Source organism: Bemisia tabaci, chromosome 4, assembly GCF_918797505.1.
Source record: "Bemisia tabaci chromosome 4, PGI_BMITA_v3".
Lineage (NCBI taxonomy): Eukaryota > Metazoa > Arthropoda > Insecta > Hemiptera > Aleyrodidae > Bemisia > Bemisia tabaci.
The window spans coordinates 9,770,899-9,791,578 of record NC_092796.1 but is presented as its reverse complement, the minus strand read 5'-3'; the positions used below and the strand labels follow the sequence as shown (position 1 = coordinate 9,791,578).

Sequence of the window (20,680 nt, the reverse complement as noted above, 5' to 3'; positions counted from 1 at the left end):
GAGCTTGGGAGTTGATTTCAGAGAAAACTGGTGGCACCATCATGTTCCTCACGAACTTTTATATAAGAATCAACAGTCAAATCGCAAATTCCTCACACATGCAACATCTCCATCCTGAAAATTTCGAAAATCTTCCCAGTTCGAGAAAGTATGCCTGTACTTTGACAACAGCGCACAGAAGAATTCAAGTCAGTAAACGGAAAACAAAGGTGATGAACTGATACCACCGACTAATTATTGAAAATACCTGCACAGCAACGCGGGACCTTATCCCCTCTTCTCTCCTGTGTTTTATGAAATATTACCGATGCGAAGGAGGAGGCTTGCTCGTCGATGATCCGAACATTTCCTTCGTCTCCTTCTCGCAGTTTTCCTTCTTTTACCCTTTCTTTTTTTTAATATTCTCATGCATCCGATTCACGTGCTATCTGTGCACTTTCTTTAAATGATTCTTCGTTGCTGCTGGCACTTGAATGAATCCGCGGAGTTTAATTGTTGCCAAATGTCTGTGCGCGGAAAAAATAATGCCAATCGGAGATTCCAGGTCTCGCTTACTTCTCTAGTCGTAGTGACGATATTACTTTTGTTCCAGTGATTGTTTAGGTCACGGTAAAAACTCTGACCGGGATGGAAGTTTTACCATCAGGGAATATCTGTATTAGTCAGCGTTAAATTCATTCACCTCAAATTAGTAAAATGTCTGGTTAAAGAGGGACTTACAGGAGGTTTTAAGGAGGCCTGCGAGCTGATTATTGAAATTGATTGACAAAGCAATAGACAAAAAAGACAAAAAGGATATGGAGGGATCTTATTGGTGGAAGTGAGTGGTTGCAATGGACAAAGGACGTAGGTAATGTACATACTAACGGCAACCAACGAGAGCCGATAATTAGTCCATCACTTACCCCCTTAGTCTACCACCCGTTTCAACCGATAGGATCGCTCCAAACTCCCTAAGTCTTCTTTGTCTATCGCTTTGTCTATCAATTTCAACAATCAGCCCTCAGGTAGAAGTACGATAAGTCATTTGGTTTTAGGTCAAATTGCTGGATTCTCTGGAGTCAAGCGCACTGGAGAGAAAATTCACCCGTCTCACTGGTGCCGTGAAAATAGCAGTTATTCCATTCTGCCAAAAATTAAGTTGTGCATACCTGGACAAATACACAACTGCCCGAAACTTCTTACATTCTCCTTTAAGATGTTTGATATTTTAAAGCTAGGTTCATTTTAGTGCTTGGACAAAACCGTCCAGCCATCAAAATTCAGAAAAAAGAAATATGATCAGAAATGTTTAGTCAATTACAATGGAGATACGCACGAGGATTCGACTATATCCATCGATTTTCTGTAAAAATTGTCCGTGTCACTTATTGTGTCGTTCTCAAATGAGTATCGATCGATAAGTAGCATTGCTACTGGGAGATTTTATCGATCGAGGCAATTTGAGATAGATTTAAAATATATTTACATTATTACACTTAAGAATACATTTGCAGGCTGTACTCGCGACCAATGAAAATATGATGCTCCCAGTGGAAAAGAATTTCACGAACCAGGAACATTTAGAGTCTCTTTTGGCAGCCATGTTCATTGCGCAAGGCGCAGAGGATGAAAGAGGGACATGAAAAAAGTGCTTGTATTGAAAACACGCCCTTAGGCACCTGAGGAGTAAATTACACTTGCATTTTCAATAACTTGTTACCCCTCCAGCACAGGCAGTGCTTTAAACAGTAGCTGATTTTTCTTCTCCATTCTCTTTTCTCGTTCCATAATTTTTCCCTCCCCTCCACTCTGACCGTCATTCATTACTGATTGCTAATGCATCGGCTGATCATAACACTTCCACATCTTTCGGACCCAAGGCTCGCGGGGTTTTTGTGCCGGCCTTTCTCTTCTCGTTCTTCTCATTGTCTTCTTCCAGAGCAGGTCTGAACCTCTGAAGTTTGCATTGCGCCTTATAAGTTCACAAATAGAACATGCACAGTACACGCGAGAACGAGGTAGACATGGCATGTGAGGTTGGACTTGATTTTTGGTCCAAGATGATAAATCACTTTTCTGTGAGATACCCTGCACAGAGAGAAATCCCGACACAGAAGTTTGTCATTTTTCCTTTAATATAGTGGCATACTTAAGATTTCACAAAAAGAATACTGCATCTAAATTCGGACTTGAGAAACCATTGCACCACTGCAAATACGAGCTGAATGGACAAATGCACGATATCGGACCGAAGCTATGGGCACTGCGACTTTAGAATTAAGTTTTTTCAGATGTATTCAAACTTAGTTATTATTCTTCACTTTCAAGTCACCATGTGATGTGGTATATGGTCGGAATGTTGATGAAGTTCGGCTTCTTTCAGTTGTCCGGCTACACTTTTCATTAGAGAGAAGTAATTCCATGCCAAATTGAAGAGCTAGAAAGAAAAAAAAAACCAAATGTCGATGAATCATTCTTACTGACACAGAATTGTTACTTAGTCTTGAACATTGGAAATCTGTAGTGGACATTATTATGATGTACATTTTAACTTATTATTGGTCATTAGAAGTTGGCAACTTTACCTAAGCACTTTCTTTAAACGAATATTGTAAATTAAAAAACGAGAGTTTGAACTTTATTACTACGACAGAACTTTCAGTGATATATCGAGCGATTTTATTCGCATATTTTTTGCAAAAAAAAAAGTTTGTTGTTTCAGGAAGGTTCAATATTAAACTTCTCAAACATATTCTCTGAATATGAAAGTGAATAATTACTTATTAATGTTACCTATTCTTACCTTTACTCGAATATTCACGTAAGGCATGCTGTCCAAGAAATTTTAAAAAAAAAGTTATATACAATTGATGCAGATGCAGTTTTCTCACCTGATAGAGTCTTGGAAAATCTAAATTTCCGTACATGATGAGCGGAAAAGTGACTGGCTGAAAGGAGCTTTGTGAGACGATCAGGAAATCTTGTTTTCTGCTCGGACATTCACTCAGTTGCGACCATTTTGAGTTATACAGGTACCTCAGAACATTTGAAAGCTACAAAAAGACTCAATTTAAAAAACCCATTCAATACAAAGGGTATTTTTTATATTTTTTTTACATATGACCCTCTTCCGGCCGCCACGTGATTAATCTTCATTTCAACATGAGCCCCTAAAAGTATAGAGTTATACGGAGAACAGGGCTCACATTGAAACTGAGATACGCTCTCACGAAAGAGTAGTGATGATTTGGGCCATATTACAGAAATTTGTTAACAGTCGAGTCTTCCGTACACTCGTATAAGCAAACCTTGGAATATCTCGCAAATTTCTTGAATTTTTAGGGTTTTTTTTTCAGAATTTAAAATTCCTGAATATTGAAAGTTCTTGAAAATTTGCCAAAGTTGAATCTGCTCAATATAATGGATCAAATTTACAGTGTGCCTGCTTCTGAGATAGATTAATAAGGAAAGGGCTTTTGGGGCCATTATCTCGAAGTTCAGGCAGAAAGAACCCTTGCTGAGTGAAAACAGTTATTTACCCGAATAATTGCAGTCGTCTTTATAGTTTGGAATGGAAGACATAAAATATTGAGAAAAATTGAAAAATTGCGAATTAGTATTGATATTCAGATCGGCAAAGAAGAAGAAATCAAAATTGAAAAGTCTTGAAGAGGAGAAGAACTTTGGGTTTAAACGTAGCCGTCTTTGATGAATGTTAAGTATTATTCTTGAATTTTATTTAAATCATAATTTTGAAAGACCTTGTTGGTATGGGACTTTGGGGAGGAAGAAATTGACAACAAGCTTTGACTAATTGTTTAACTCACTTTTGATCTGACCATCGTCAAACTCCACGTCATTATGACGAGTAGTGACACGAATATGACACCAGTATTGATTATGATGATCGTTCCCAGAGCGTCCGACTGGTACTGAAAAAATAAAGTATGAGCCTAAGTATGTATTCCATTCTTCATGTGAACTATGGACAGCATGGACTACATTTTGCAATTAGGAACCACTAATTTCAGCTCACTTCAGAAACAACGTAAGTTCAGTTGTTCTCTCTAAATGATTTTATAAATAAGTCAGAAATCGCAGTTCCTAATTGCAAAATGAAGTCCAGTTTGACACTGTGGCTTATGTTTTGAAGCCCTCTTCATTCAAAATTATTAGCTTTTGGGTTCTGATATGCCCCCTTCCCCATAAAAAACATGAGTAAAAGCATAAATATTGAAGGCAATATATCTACTTCCACAGGAGGAAAAGTTCTCTCTCATAAAAGACAACGTATTTGACCGCCGGATTTACCTACTTGCCACCCATGGGCCGCCTGTATTTTGCCGCTCCCTTCTCATTCGTTTTGAAACAGCAATAAAAACCATCAAGCGAAGTATCAGAAGGGGAGGGAAGGGGTGCATAAGACGCGTTCACTCGTGTTGGACACATTTTTTGCGAAAACCCTGTCAACACTATTAGCAAAAGTTTACGGAACTTTGCGCGAAAGTTAAGTTCTGTGAGCCTACCTCTGTGTGAACAAGGCTTGTAAGAAATGAACGTAAAAATTATGCAAGAACAAACATGAATTTGGTTTAATGATTTGAACCTCCGCCGCCGCGCCGCCGCGCCGCGCTGACTACACTGTTTTTGACGCAATGCATGAAGTATTCCTACAGTCTTGTAGGCGCTATGCGTTCACACCGACCGCTGCTGAACGCACTGTGTTCGACGCAATGAGTGAAGTATTCATGAAGTCTAGTAGGCGCTATGTCTTTCACGCTGACCGCGCTGTTTTTGACGCAATGCGTGAAGTATTCATGCAGTCTTGCAGGTGCTAATATGTGTTACAGTTACATGCCGACCGCCGCGCTGAGGGCTTCTGAGATTCTCCTTTTCATATCAAGTCCTATTTCATCATCAAGTCCTATTCATCATCATTGCTCTCTGCGCCGCGTCGCTCCATACCAAATTGTGTGTTTGGTTTCTCTCTTCACTCGACTAATTAAAGGTTGCGTCACCGAAAGATGCTTTTCTCGTTTGTTATTTTGTTTTCTGAATCCGATTTTTTTTATACATATATTTAAATAAATTGCAAAATTTTCCGCCCCCTTTTGCCGCCATGGGCCGCGGCCCATGTGGCCACTACCTTAATCCGGCCCTGTATTTGACTGAGCTGATAATTCTCAGCTAATGAGCTCCAATCTTTCGGACAAAATTTACTGACATTTTCAGTGTATGCAAGTAAATTTGCATATAAAAAAATCACATGTTTTAACTTCTCTACTGGAAATCATTAAGTGTAAATGACAGGATCTTTTCTATAAAAAGTAACGCACTTAATTTTGGCAAATCCAGCATTTTTACTGTGGGGTTTAGTTTTATAAGCATCATCTTACCATAGCTGTTGTGATCATAAGATTTGTGACACTGATAATGGTCGTCATCAGAACGACGAATAAGTACGGAGCAAGGATTGGTCTCATTTTGTACACTGCCCTGCAACGAAGAAACAATTTGAGAAGATAGAAATAATTGGATGAGTGAATTACATTTAGTGGAGTGGATAATTTATTTAACACACAAATCCAATTCACTTTGTTACATGCTTCCTCTTCAAAATTTTCGGTGAAAAACCTAGATTAGACATATGGTTCCAGTAGGGAACACGCTCGTAAGCCACTATGCTGCTCATATCACATGCTTTGCTCTTTCAAGAAATAAAAAACAGTAAATTGGAGATTTTTAGCCAGCGTGTGTTAGACCTTACGACCCGTGCGTCCACCGCAATCAATTTGTGAAAAAAAAAAAACCTGGTTCTAATTTCAAAAATTTAAAAAAAGCGGGCTCATGCAGAGGTTATTCTGCCATCCGTCGATAGCCGCAAATAACACAAATTTGGGCCCCGCAGATCAATTTATGACAAGAAATAAAAATGTAGGGAGTCGAAAAGCTCCACACACAAAAAAAAGTTCGGTTCATATTGAATACCGAACTTCTGTCAGCCAACCGAAATTTTGTTCCTACGGCCGAAAACTTCGGCTACCTGACCTGCACCGAAAAAAATAATATGCTGTTTTAGCCTCTAGGATGTCAAAAATGTGTCTGGTGATCCCAAGATACTGCCTTTACTGCCCCCGCAGTTAATATTACATCCTGTGAATGCAAATTCAACTGTGTGGGCGGTAAAGGCAGCATCTTGGGATCTCCAAACACATTTTTGACATCCTAGATGCTAAAACAGCATATTATTTTTTTCGGTGTGGTAAAATTCTGTGTTCAATATAAACCGATGCTCAGCATACGTGACCAAAATTATTTTCTCAATGTATGAGGATGATAATTAGCATGTATAACGTGATTTCTATGTCATCGTAGGTTCTCTGAGCTCACCTCATGCAGGTCTGATGATGCTCGATGCACTGCGTCAAGTAATCGCGATCGCTTTGAATGATCAAGGTATCAGTCATGTCTGTCTTGAACTCCATCATTTCGCCGCCGTTGAATGGCATGTTTTTCGAATGCAGTTTCGCCAAAAACAAAGCCCGCTTACTTTTCGCTTCAACGTTGTAGCCCACTTGAGTAAGTGCTCTTTCCAGTATGTCAAGCTGACATCCTAGCAATATGCATAGGATTGGAGTGAGAGTGTTGCCTGGAAATAACACAAGACGTTTAAAATAAAATACTTAAGTTGTTATTATTTATTCCTCAATGCGTTTTACGTCATTTTCTTTTCCTTTTTTCCTTTCCTATCAGTCAAGAAAATGCATTATTTATAAAAAAAAGATGCCGTTCATATTGGCTGTACCGTAGGGTTACTGCGTGATGATTGACTCTCTAAATACTACCCAAAGTCTCACTTTTTTCATAATTTTGTTTATAGGTATATCCATTAGATTTCCATGATTGTTACATTACATGCAATATCTTTAAATAAAGCTGCCACCCTTAAATTTTTGAAATAAGACCTGGACTTTCGTTATTGCAGCGAAACGATCCTTGGGTGGGATACTGGGCCACTTTGCGGCCAAAAGAGACCTTTACCATTTGAAGCATGTGTAGAAGAAAACAAATTTCTAAAAGTGCGCGTGAATAATTGTAAATGTATTACAAGTTAAAAGGCTAAACGTGTTTTTGTATTATACTACAGATTTGCATAAGGCAAAAAAAAAAAAAAAAAAAAAAAAAAAAAAAAAAAAAAAAAAAAAAAAAAAAAATGAAGAAGTGAGCAAAAGTCCACATTTTGAAGAAACTAAGCGAAAAGCTCCACTTGTAATGACATTTCTTAAGTCACCATCAAATTATATCGAAACATACTGACAGAAATTAAACGGGCGTCTAGGGCGGTAAATGTACCCCTAAAATTTTGAAAATTTAAATTATGACCTCCAACTGAAAAAAACGAATAAAATAAAAGGTCGCAATCAAAATAATGAAGCATTCACCAAAACAGATGCCGGTGAGGCAGGCCGTGCCGTGTAGGAACTGGATGACAATTATGAGCCAAAATTCAACCGGTTCGTTCTCGTTGAGGCCGTAGTTCTGCCTACCGTAGGCCAGTGGAAGCGTCGAGTAGTTGACATCGGGCAGCCGCGCGAAGAACGTCACCACGGGGGGGCTGCACCATATCACGTACATGAGCTCATACGCGAAGATGCTCAGGATAAGGAAACGCTTCGCGAATTTGTCCCGCAGGGGTTGAACGCTCCGCACTATCTCCGGAGCGTAGAGTAGGGACTGCTCCATGCTCACTGGTCAACAAAAATGTCAGTGCATGGAAAATTTGTATTATTCTTTTAGTCTATTTGAAATTTTGGATGTGGCCTTGTTAGACGATGCACTGAAAAAAAAGACTACATAGACGTACCGTCCGTTCCGGGCTCAGGGGCCGAAAGTTACAGGTGCTGGAGCCGTATTTTCGAGTGCTCCGGGTGCTACACGGTGCCCGGAACTTCCCGTCTCTGAGCCCGGAACGCGGGCGATATGTCTACGTAGCCCGTAAGTACGGCGTCCACGGCCGGATTTTTTATTCTGAGTGTGGAGGAAAACTGAGACACTTTCAAGCAAAGAAGTAGGGAACAAAAGGGTTCTGATAGTTTTATTACTCATTTCAGTTATGTTAGTAGGTCATAGAGGTAAATAATAGGTACCTCTATGTAAGAGGTAACAATAAAAAGAAAAAATTCTGGAGACTTTGGTTTCATATCCGTTCAAAATGGGACAAACTAGGTAAACATTTCTGAGACTTTATTCACCTTCTGCAAAACCCAACTATATCTTCAGAATCTGAAGGAGCTATACTTTCAAATGGCAGCAACACTCTTGATCAATTCCACAATGCATACTCACTCTGCTCTGAGCGCTAAAATTATCTACAATGCTTATCGTGGCATATTAGAAAGATGTCGACGAATATTTGCAACATTATACAAATATCTGTACTTTGGTAGATGGAAATATTGTAAATTTTTGCAAAATTTTATAAACAGCCTTCAGGTATTCGAACAAGTGGCTAAGTTCATTACGTTCCCACGACAGAGCCAGTCATCATCACCCAATCTCTTCGAGTGCCCTAAGTTTCTCTATTTTCATACTAAAAATTCGAAGTATACTGAGCAGATTCCCATAATTTCTGGTTAGAGGCAGACAACCTCCTAGCTCTACCTAACCTCTAGCTAAATTCGCTCAAAAGTCTCAACTTAGAAGTTCATGATGTGCCTTATATCCGGCTTTTCAAAATAATATCTAAAGTTCAATCATTATACCTACTGTTCGGATTAAAGATTCATTGACTGGACGCATCCAAATGGACTTACATTTGCAGAACAAAATTAGGATCGAAAATTGATAAATCAATTTTTCCTCCGAAATATCCACAAGATAGTGTTTTACTTTCAGAAGAAACTATAACATGAGATTTTAACTCGAGAAAATGTATCATGTTGACGAATATTTACTTAGTTTCTTGCGATTTTCTGAAATTTAGAAAAACTGAATGTATGCCCATTTGATACTTCGTGCTTCCCTTGAACCACCTTTTGCAATAAGGAACCACTATTCCTGGCTCATTTTATATACAGCATTGTATGCCATAGGTTTATCTATGCAGAGAGGTGCTTTTCTAGAAGAGCCGAAGATAGTGGTTCCTTATTGCAAAATTTAATTCACTTGTAATCAATGTTTCCTTACATCTAAGAAGCGCCAGAACCTCGAAAAATTCCCTCTTGTGCTTGTAGTAGTTGAAAATGATGAAAACGTATCCGACGGCATTGATGACGACACCGATGATCTGAAAGACGGTGCGGTAGTCTCGATCGAGGAAGTGGTAATAAGCATCCTTGATTTCGAAGTACATCGGGTAAGAGTTGAAAAGGAAGAGCGTCACCGCGTAGGTATAGTAAAGGAGCTGCTTGGGCCAACTCCATCGCGAGTCGCAGTTCAAACCGAAGTATCGCGCGACCAAGAACACAGTGGTCAAAGCGTCCCCTTTCCGAATCTTAGCAAAGAACTGGGCACAGATACGATCGCATAAACAAATTGTAAAAATATTTCAATGGTTCAAATATGCAGAATACATTGATGGTGACACTGCAGAAGTGCGTAACTCGATTTTAAAAGTTTTGCGTAAGCTGAATAAACGTATTGTTGAAGATAGGTTCTATCTGCCACCGATAATCGAAAAAAAATTGAGACGTCACATACAACCGTAGAACTTTTTCTGCGAATGTTGGACTTCATCCGCCAGCAGCAGGTATAAAGCAGTAATTGAAAAAAATGGGTATCTCATGATTTTACGTCAATTCTTAGTGCTGAAAACACGAATCTTGGTATTTTTGCCGTAAATTATTCAAAATGCTGATGGAGTCCAGAAAAACATCATATTCTTGCTATCCTTTTGAATTATTTCCCTTTTCCTGACAAAAAGGAGGAGTGTATAAAAATCGTTTGCTCCTCTGAAAAATCGTGTTTTCCGAGATACGCGCTTCTACAATTTCACCATCGGCATACAGACGGATCACACAGAAAAATAAAAAGACGTAAATGGCTGAAAATAGACAAGTTTGCCGAAATTAGCCCAAAATAGTCATTCCGTCACTTGTCATTGGAGGAGATAGGGCAAAAGGGTTAGATATAGAGGGGAGAGTGAGTTGTGAGGGAGGAGGAACAAGGGAAAAAGGGAGAGGGGGGCGTAAAAATAACTGGTTCACAATAATTGAAAATTATTCAAAATGCTGATGGAGTCCGGAAGAACATCATATTCTTGCAATATCCTCAAGAATTATTTCCCTTTTCCTGACACTAAGGAGGAGTGTAAACAAATCGAGTGAATGCAACAGCTAAAAATGATTTTTTACCCGATGGACCACTGAAATCGTCCTAAATTACATAATTCAAATATTGGAAAATAATGGACAACAAACCATTGATGTTTTGACGACTGTTGCTTGTTTGTAGGCGTTTTATGGAGGATTCATGACCTAAATGTTCCAAAAAGCACGTGACACTTATGAGCAGCAACATTACCATAGGAGAAAGGCTGGACTCCTTACAAGGTTGCATACTAACGATTGTTCAAAATGTCATCCTTGACAATCACGTTTCCAGGTATTAACTCATTGCAGTGTTATAATTAAAACAATTTTCCGCTCGCAAAAACACACCTCTCAATGCATTGAGGATAATTACTCACTATTCCTGGCGATATTCCGTGTCATTTCTTGGACACATTATCATTGTATCCAGAACTATCAAGGATACTCCACTCCCTTTCATTTCTTAGCTCCCTGTCTACTGATGACGTTCCAGATCTTAAAAACAAGGTTATTGGGCCAAAACTGACGATTCAATTTTTCTTATTTGATTATTTTTTTTATATTTACTTATTTTTCAAGGAAAAAACGATTTTTGTCGGTGATTCAAACTTTCAATGCTATTTTCTCCCGGTATTTGCAACTACCTACGCTGCGTGCATGGGGGGGGGGGGGGGGTGAGGTGAATTTTTTGCGTGCGGGCTGTACTGCGAGGATTTAAAACGACAGAGCACCTTTAACTTTTTGTTTATGCTTCGAAAACATTTCTTAGGTGTGAATAGTTCCACACGGGCGTGGGATGTGAATATGTTTTGTGACACAGTTTTGATATATTGATGGGCTAAGCACAGTTGGTAAAACAACTTTTCGTGGCTAGGAAATATATTTGTAGTATAAACGAAAAGTTAAAAGCATTCTGTACTTTTGGATCCTTGGAGTACTGTCACTGTCCGCCGCCCACGCCACGATGCGCCGCGCGGGTGAACCACTGACACCTGTAGAATTTAAACGCCTTCTTTTCAGTGCATATGCAACACGGGCATCTCGGGAGCTCAAATAGTTGCATCCAGGTGTTTTAGTACAATTTGTCCTGTGTTCGTCGCATGTGCCATTAATTAAGGGCGCTTGGCTTGTATTTCTTACTTCGTAACTTAATTCTAGCGTTGCCTGAGGCCTGTTGTACCGATAAAGTAAACGATTACTGAGTTTTATCGCCCCCTTGTCAATTTCCCAAGAAATGAATTGATTTTTTGAATGTATTAAATGTTGCCGTTCTTCGGAATTGCGAAAAATAGCTATGTGAGGATGATTTTTTGAAATTCTTTGACCTATTTCAACTAGTCGTCTTTTTTTTTATGTTCCCTCTTTAGGAAACCTACCTTTTGATGTTTAAGGGTGAAATCTTCCAAGGACAATCTTGATAGTTCTCACAGAGTTCTGAACAAAAACAACCTGATATCTGCGGCAGGGGGTTATAGGACATTTCGTCAACGATTTTTTGTCCGCGCACCTGTTTTTTCCAGTAATTTACATCCACGCGTTTTTTCGGCACGGAAGTTTTGGTCCACGTGCCAGTTGAGACCCAAAGTTAATTGGCCCACATGTAAATACAAACGACAATTGCTCACGAAGTTTTTGGATGAAAATATATAATGTCTTGGAAAAAGGAGGGTTTGCTTGCTTTTTCATTTTGTCTGTTTGGTCCAACGGAGAATAATATATAGTTGAGAGTTTTGGTAAAAATGGGGGAGCGTCAATTCCATGAGACAAAATTCACTAAATTTCTCTATACCTCCTTGGTGTAACAGGACTTAATTATCTTTCAAGAAATTCTCACCTTGTTACTCACCCGAACCGGATAAACCTCTATATTTGCCTCAGCTAAAGGCTCTTGGATTTTTCCTGTGTACGATAAATATCTTGATTTATTTTGCGAGGAAAGATCTGTACTTTTAAAGGATGCCTGTCATTCTTAATACGTTCAATTTCGTATAATACTGTGCAACACCTCTGTTGTGAAATAGTTGCTTCAGGCGCCGCCGCAAGGCGCGGCGGGCGGGCGGCCAGCGCGAAACGCGCATTGGCGCCTACAAACCTAAGTAGATACTTCAAGCATTGTGCAGTGCGTGGAGTGTCCACTTAGGTTTGTAGGCGCCAGTGAGCCTCTCGCGCTGGCAGCGCGCCGCTCCGCTCTGTTGATCTTTAATATTTATACTCGCATAGTAAGCGTTTTTTAACTCATGATTTTGAAATGTTAGCACACTCTGCATTGATTATTCTCATTTAAATTGATGGGGAAAAAATTTGTATCAATTTATCAAAGGAGAATAATAATATAATGTGTGTTTTTTAAATATTGGTGGTTCCGTGTCAAATTTAATGATTTCCAAAGCACTTTAATTTTTTCTTTTACATTTTGTGCTTTTATTTGTGCTGCAGCGAGGTGTACGCGCAACGAAACGCTCAAAATTTGACGTATTTGACTCTAAAAGATCGATGCACAAATGCAACAAAGTTTAAATGTTTTCAAAATGAAGTAATAATTTCGTGAAGAAAAAATAAACAAGCAGTGAACTCCAACACAATGTGTTGATAAGGCGCGTCATTAACTCGCACATATCAACCCCTTTAGTTTTCATTTACAGAGATTTCAAAAAAGGCAAGCAGCACAACAAGAGAATTCACGATCCAACACTGCAAGGTCAACGACGCACCTTCACGAGACCGTGTATTGTGAATCTAGAAAGCTATTCGAACAAATTTAAGTTTTTTGATCTGCCTCAAGCAAAATCTTTTCAGATTCTTGAAGAAAAGTGCTACGGAAAAATTTAAGCGAAGAAAGGAAAAATTCTGTCGAACTCCTAGAAGATAAAGTCGATTTAAAGGTATTTTGGGGCTAAAATACCCAAATCACCGGTATTATAAATCCCGTTATATTATTGAAAAGAAATTGACTCGATATAAATGCAATTGTCTTAAATATGTCTTGATTTTGTTATTTTAAACGTCTTTTCATGCAAAGAAGCTCAACCATGTCCATGCTTTATTCATTCATGAATTGAAAGTAAGCAATCCACATCCCGAAAATCTACCGATTTGCCGTAAAAAATCGCAGAAACTTGATATACCAGGTCGATGTACCCACTCTTTGAATTTACCAATCAATTTAGTGAGTGCACGTATGTGAAAGTCAAAATGCTATAGTCATTTTGGGTGCATTCATTTTTCATGAAACAATTGTAAGTAATTTCAATCCCGAAAAACCATAAATTTTCCGTATAAAATAAAAAAAATCAAAATATGTCGACTCCCTGACGTGAAAATTAAATTCTACGTGTGAAAATACTTATGTATCGATATGCTGAACAGAATGCCCGCCTCTCCTCGTAATTTACAAACCGTTCCTATACTCATCTCAAAATTTTTCTCAGAGCTTTGTGTTATTATCAGCTTCCATTTAAACCCCGGTTTGATGGCCGAATCGGCTGCCCAAAAAGCAAGCCATTTTTGAAGGGCTCTATGAGAAATTCGTGATATTATCAGCTCTCAGGAAATCACCCCATGGGTAAAATTGCTGGTATAAATTTTCGAGTGCTTAAAATAATCGTATTCAAGAAACTAAGGCATTAAACTATGGAGTCAATTTCGTTTTAATAATATAACGGGATTTACTTGTCTTCAGGTCAAAACTCATACAAGAAAGCCCCTTGCAAGAGGCTAATTTTTTGTAATTTCACTCAATTTTTTCTCCTTTTTATAATTGAATTGCTTGTCACATTCTGAGGTCAATCATATTAAATTGTAATTTATACATTTCTTTTTTTCCCCCTTCATTTTATTTTTTGTTTGGAGAAGTTTTGTTGATTTCTTCGGATTTCGAATACTGTAACTTCTCTTCTATTTGGCCGATTTTTATGAATGAGACCTCTTTTAATTCGTGTTTTAACGGAAAGTAAGGAAAAAATTGCTAAAAACTCGCGAAACAATTTTTTTTTAAAATTGGACGAATCCTAGCGTGACGGTGAAATGGTTAATGAAGCGTAAGTAATTGGGCGAGGGGCTGAGGATCCCGGCCTCGCTTGGCGACCGTCATTAGCTATTGTTCGTCGAGACGCCGACGCAGTGATCAGGAGCGTGGGGAAGAGAGGGGTAAGTGGATTCCTGTATGAGCCACGTTTAGCTAATGGTCTAATGAGTCTCGAGGCTCATCACAGATTGCACTTACACAGATTGCACTATCATGAGTGGCGGTAGCCACCACCGGGCAAGTAACCTATCCTCCAACAATTGGCAACACAGCACAGCCCGGTCGAGGCAACGACACCATAGTTACACGAACTTGGCTTATTTGGGTTTTTCAGAGCACGGGTACCAACTTTTGAAAAGTATAACCGAGGTTACAGATCTGTCAAAGCAACGTTTTGAACAAAACGGAGGAGTTAGATTCTCATTCCGAGAGTGCCGACCTGCTCAGCCATCCTCGAATCAATTCGCTTGATTCTGCTTATATATGCATATTTTAAATCAGCGCGTCGCATTCTTAGGCTTTTTTTAAAAAAACCAAGTAACTTAGACTCTTGGTATTCACTGCACATAAACTAGCGACCCCCAGAATGAGAAACAACTTTAAATCATAATTATTGATGGATAAATAAACTTTTTACACGCTTTGGAAAATCTCAGAAGTTCGCGGTAGTCACTTTTCGGTAAGGAACTAAGGGACTCGGTTATTGTATCGAGCAGGGTTCGAAACGATCGCAAAGGCGGTATACTACGTATACGCGCCAAAAAAATAAAAAAAAGTACCTGTACATATATAAGGTATATTTTACATTCAATATTTTAAGGATGGAAATAAAACCAAATATTTACCAATGACAATTTAAAAAGATGATTCAAAAGGAGAAAGTAATAACATTTCATTTAGAAAATGAGGAACCATAACAACACCTCCTTCTCTCTCAATTTCTCATTTCCATATTGTCAATATATAATTTTACTTACCGACTGAAATATGACGCTTGGACCAAGTCACTGTTGCTTATTTTTCGTGTGGGCGTAAACTACTGGACAAAAAAGGTGCGCGGACAAAAAATAATTGACAAAGTGTCCTGAAACCGCGGCAGGGAATTTGTCAAGAAGAAAAAACTATGGTGTCCACTTTTAACCAGTTTTAATAAATCGTATTAACGAAGATAAGCTTTTTAAATGTCCACCTCATGTGCGAACTTTTTTTTGACTCGCCTTACTGTCTACCAACCACCTGGTTGAGCAGTTTTTCCGCCCCTTCAACGAGAAACCGCCAAAGGAACGTTTTTCTCTGCGTTGACGGATCCGATTTTTATCAGTGTGCGTGTGAGGGAGGGGATGGGGGAGAGATAACCCAACCTCGTCCGAATGACACGAGTACTCACATAGATGTGATTATATAAAAATCGATTCGAATCCATGGAATCCTGTGGCTTATTATTCAGAATTAAGATCGATGAGAGTGTTAAAGGATGAAGCCGACCAGTCGACCTACCATAATCCTGTGTGGTGGATGTTCATGTCGTTGCTGATCAGTCTGACGGGGCAATCAGCCGTGCCGTGAAATTACTCGGCGCACACTGCCATATTTCACCGTGAAACGTGGCCATCATCATTTAAGAGCTGAAAATGCTCAATACAATCACGCCTCATGCTGAAGTGAATTACTTAAGTGACTATATCTAAAGTAAAAATCAAGGGTTCGGTACTCAACCCTGGGGCCAAAGTTTTCGGTTCTTTCTTATATAGGTGCTACATCCATCGATGAGTCCAAACCGCACCACCAACCAATCAGAAGCGCTCAGCCGGACTTAAATGCAGTTGAAATTCGTCCTGAGTATTTTTAGGTACGATGGAAGAACCAACAAAGTTCGGCCCCAGCCATATTCCTGCTCTACTTAGGGCGAGAACGATTCAAATTAAATCGACAAAAATTTAGCAAAAATTGACTTTAACCGTGGTCCATTTGAGGGACCTGTAAGACAAGGCGCATGGATGCAGTTTTTGAACAAAATTGAGATACTAATTATTTCAAGTAAAACTAGTCTTAAAGCATATTTTAAGAAAAATTTACTCCCAAAATTCCAATTTTTAAGCATCAAAACGTTAGCTCGAACTTTCTTCCCGTCATAAGGATTCATATTGTTGAAACTTCAAACACGTATTTCTCGAAATAGCAAAAACTTCACTTAAGCGCCTTGTCCTCCAAGCCCCTCAATTACACGGTGTCTTGTCGATCGGTCTCATGTTAATCCTGTTTTCATAATAATCTGGTCACTTTTTGGTGCATTTACCGCCGGAGATAGTTTGTTTTAAGTTATGCTCTTTGCAGATACTAAATACCATCAAATTGCCTACAATACCATCCGAGTTCAATCTATCACTAAAAATGTATTTTAATTCGGGACACAAAACGTTGATTGTGACTAAATAATTCACATTAATTAAGTTAATGGCAACCTAACATGAAGGAAACAAGAAAGAAAAGATACCAAATCATCAAGAAACCAAAAACAAAACCAAATTGAATATAAACGGGTCCAATTCCATTGTGTTTTGCCTAATAAATAATAAGGAAAATCTAGACATTTATAAAACACGCAGCGCTTGTTGTCTCACCGTATCCCAACAATCCCACTTGTGTGCAACAACTATTTCATTAGAGCGTCCAAAAGAAAAAGGGGAAAACTTTTAGTGGGTCAGCCTAGGAACTTTCAAAGTTGTATGTTTTTTGTTGACCGTGAGGAAGATTTTATCTAAGTCCAATATCAAGCGCTAAATCGCTGTAACGTGCGTGTCTGAAATAGAGTTCCGCCCCAGAACTTGACTAACTTTTGGTCAATTGCATTAAATGATGAGCATCTAATATGGATCACAACGGTATGCTTGGTTGAAATGTTAGGGTTAGTGGGATAATTTTATTTCACCAGGTGCCTCAAAAATTGCAGAAAAGCAGTGAAGCAAAAAAAACATTTCCTTTCCATGACGGGTAGGTATAAAAATCTCTAAATGTTATCTTTAAATAATTGATTGTATTCAGGACCAATAAAACATTAGCGTACAAAAATCAGTTTCAGTGAAAAACATTCAGAGATTCCGACGAATACAGCAAAAAATAACTCTAAACACATGCAGAAAAAAAAATCAAACATGATGGCTCCAATGTACTTTCATGAAAGGATGATATAGGATTTACGCAGTTTCCATAAAACACAAAAATGAGCATGCCGTGTAATTTCAAATTGTCTGCCTCAGCAGGAACTATTTTCTTAGCTGCCAGGGATTAGTTCTGCCCAGTGATAGATCAAAGAGAGCTTAAATTAGTTAACAAAAATGTTTCAGGCTGTTATCATTCCTGGTTGCGCGTAATTCCGAAAACTCAAGGTATTTTTTATTTCTCTTGATTTATAAGAATAAAAGGAAAAATAAGTGTTTTAAATTAATGGAAAAGATATTCTCCAGAAATATTGATATTAGTTCACAAGACCGGTTACTTATTTAGGATCATTTATCAATTTCTGTAACTATTCTCTCTCTCTCCCTGCATGGGCACACAAGTTCACGGTGGCATAAGGTTCTGGGGCGGTGCCCACGGATGCAATAAATTTGAAAAAATTGAACACGGATTCTGCGCAAATTGTACCTACACAGCACGTGCTTCCGACCTCAAACACACGAACCTACTAACATTTAAAGCTCACCACTACACTCGTTTTTCCGCGATGGTCGCGTTCATAGTGAATCATCGAATGATCTCATTGACTGCTTTTTAATCTCTTTAAATACCATGACCAAAAAGTGGCTTAAAACTGTGGGAAAACACGTGAAACTAATAAAAAATATATACAAACACTAAGAACTATTGAAAACTGCGTTAAAACATCCCAATCGAATGAGAGCTTTTCATAAAAGGGTGGCTGCCTGGCAACGTGAACCGATAAATATTAATTGTGACCGGACTTCCGCCTCGCATCAACAATTAATTCGAACTGAAATCATTAGTAGCTTCCTCAGACCAACTTGCCACGTGGTGAAGTTCATTTTTGATGCGTGTGCTTCACTCCCTAAAAACAATGCACGTGTCACTCTTGCTATTGGTTTAGCGGTTAAACAACCCACCGGCCAGAAAAAACGGTGATAGGTCAAAATGTCCGAAAAAAAAGGTCCAAACCCTGAATGCCCAAAAATGTAAAAAGACCAAATATCAGTAATGTCCAGCAGACAAATAAGTCCAAAAGTAGGCGAATGTCCAAATTAATGGAAAGAGTAATTATATACTAACTAAAGAATAATATTATATACAACTGTTTGTTATGTTTGTCAATATCACTTAAAATTTAGAAAATAAAACACTGTTGCACTATTGCAAACCTGCACCCAAAAATCAAATGACAACTCAACCAATGCCTAATCTCTCATTTGGACATTCGCCTATTTTTGGACTTATTTGATATCTGGCACTAGTGTTAGTTAATGGCATTAGTTAATTTGACATTACTGATATCTGGCCTTTTTAAATTTTTGGGCATTCAGGGTTTGGACATTTTGACTTTTGGACAATTTTTTTTGGACATTTTGACCTATCACCGAAAAAACCCACCAAAACTTCTTATGAGTTTTCTTTAAAACAGTGGGTCTATTGAACGCAAGAAATGCAGCCAACTAAATTTATTTCTTGCGGGTAAGTTCGCTCGAAATTCACGTTTGACCCACCAAAAAAAATTTTGAAATCCACTCCTTAGAGCGCAATCTGCGTAAATTTTAACACGCTTTTCCAAATTTATCGCGTCTACGGGCACTTTTTCTTGGTGGTCAGCAGTCAGGTTTGCTCGGAGAGAGACCTAACCTTAATAAGAAAAGATCGATCTCCAGAACTGTTATAAACCCTCCTTGCGTAAGATTTCAATTAATTCAAAGCTTTTTTTGTTGCACTTGAAGAAAAGGAGGGCAGAAAACGTACAGAGGACGCTTTGCCAAATTGTGGACTGAAGGAATAAGGCAGGAAATGAGGAGATGCGACCTGCCGGAGGAGCTCTGGCAGGATCGCTATCAGTGGCGGTTGGGTGTCACAGAGTTCTTAGAAGCGCTATAAGATTGACTTGTTAGGAGTAGTAGTAGTAAAAGTAATAGTAGGAAAAAAAGGGAACAAGTGCTTGAAGAATATTGAAACCGTACAACAGATAAAGTTAGTGAAATCATGTGTTTACTCAGGTTAATTTTCCTTATATTCATAATTACAATCTTATGATATCTTACTTTATAATCTTAATAATTTATCATATGATTAACCCCCTATTTTGATACCAAAAAGGGCGTCACCGTCAACTTAGTTTAGTCACCAGAAGTCGTGTCCTGTCATAGAGAAAGAGAAAAAAGAGGTGTTTTCATCTCGGGCATCTTGGATTTTTTTGATGACGTAGGTCAGTACAGACGACTTTTCTCATCACTTTCCTTGGAAATTGTGCGGTTCATGGAAAAGCGTCATTCCATATGAAGTTTTTGAAAGTATATATTCATGAGTTGATGTGAGCAAAAGAATCGGAAGTTATGGTCCGTTTTTCATACTTTGAATTCCGGATTTTGCTGGCCATATTGTATACCGGCCTACGTCACGGGGTAAACAATTCTCAAGATGCAAACATCTCCTTCTTTTTCTCTATGGTGTCCTGTTTATGTTTAAGGGCCGTCCAAGTATTCCGTAAGGAATTCTGGCGGATTTTCACCCTTCCCCCCCCCTCCTCTCTTCTTGTTAGGCAACCTTTCACCCACCAGATTTCGAATCACGTCGTGCGTGAATCGAAGGAAAGCTCCATCGAGGTTTTGAAGGGGGCGGTGGCGGGGGCTCATTTTTGGGTAGTTGAAAGTGCTGAGGGTGGGGCTTCCGGGCGTTGCTGAGGTAGAACTCGGGGTCGTCGATGTTCGTCTCGTCGGTGATACGGCGGTGGAGCGGGCAATCGTCGTTGATCGGCAGGTGCGACGGCTTGAACCAGCTCCCGAACGTCGTGCCGTAAATGACGTAGTCGACGTAGTGCTTGCAGTGACACTGCGTCACGCTTACGTACAGGCCCACCACGTCGCTCATGCGCAGCGCCAACTTGCGGCTCTGCTCGTCATCTGCATCACCAATCCAAATACCGATCAGTGGCGTGGTAAGCTTTGCGATATATTGATTGATGTGCCATTTAAACCTATGGAAAAAGATCGATTTACAGGGTGTTCGCAACGAACACTTTAATAATCGATTCCTCACCATACCTTCAAATGGGAAAATATCGATAATGGATCATTCACGCCACGCCACTGATACCAATTCAACAGTGGTGAGGCGTGAATGATCGATTATCGATATTTCCTCATTTGCA

The 20,680-nt window shown here is 39.0% G+C and overlaps 1 protein-coding gene across 5 annotated transcripts; it reads right to left on the bottom strand.

The window, feature by feature from the left end:
- Window positions 1-1,441: 1,441 nt before the first annotated feature.
- Window positions 1,442-18,312, bottom strand: LOC109043264 (uncharacterized). 5 transcript variants are annotated; one of them, XM_019060406.2, is made up of 8 exons: window positions 18,020-18,312; window positions 9,169-9,487; window positions 7,425-7,730; window positions 6,373-6,631; window positions 5,379-5,478; window positions 3,810-3,914; window positions 2,874-3,035; window positions 1,442-2,419 (listed from the first exon to the last, which is right to left on the bottom strand). In XM_019060406.2, exons 1-8 carry the CDS (start codon window positions 18,062-18,064, stop codon window positions 2,306-2,308), a joined length of 1,410 nt encoding a protein of 469 aa, XP_018915951.2. In that variant the 5' UTR covers window positions 18,065-18,312; the 3' UTR covers window positions 1,442-2,305. The 5 variants fall into 5 exon arrangements, with proteins under 5 accessions (XP_018915951.2, XP_072155379.1, XP_072155377.1 ...); XM_072299278.1 differs by having other exon boundaries at window positions 17,966-18,308; XM_072299276.1 differs by lacking the exon at window positions 18,020-18,312 and adding an exon at window positions 15,814-15,961.
- Between the last annotated feature and the right edge of the window lie 2,368 nt (window positions 18,313-20,680).

Excerpts from the sequence above, each read along its gene's own strand:
- LOC109043264 (XM_019060406.2), bottom strand. The coding sequence starts at position 18,064 with ATGATTCACTATGAACGCGACCATCGCGGAAAAACGAGTGTAGTG. Across the intron at positions 3,036-3,809 it reads TGACGATGGTCAGATCAAAA|CTTTCAAATGTTCTGAGGTA; the intron begins GTGAGTTAAACA and ends GTCTTTTTGTAG. Across the intron at positions 2,420-2,873 it reads ATTTTCCAAGACTCTATCAG|CTCTTCAATTTGGCATGGAA; the intron begins GTGAGAAAACTG and ends TTTTCTTTCTAG.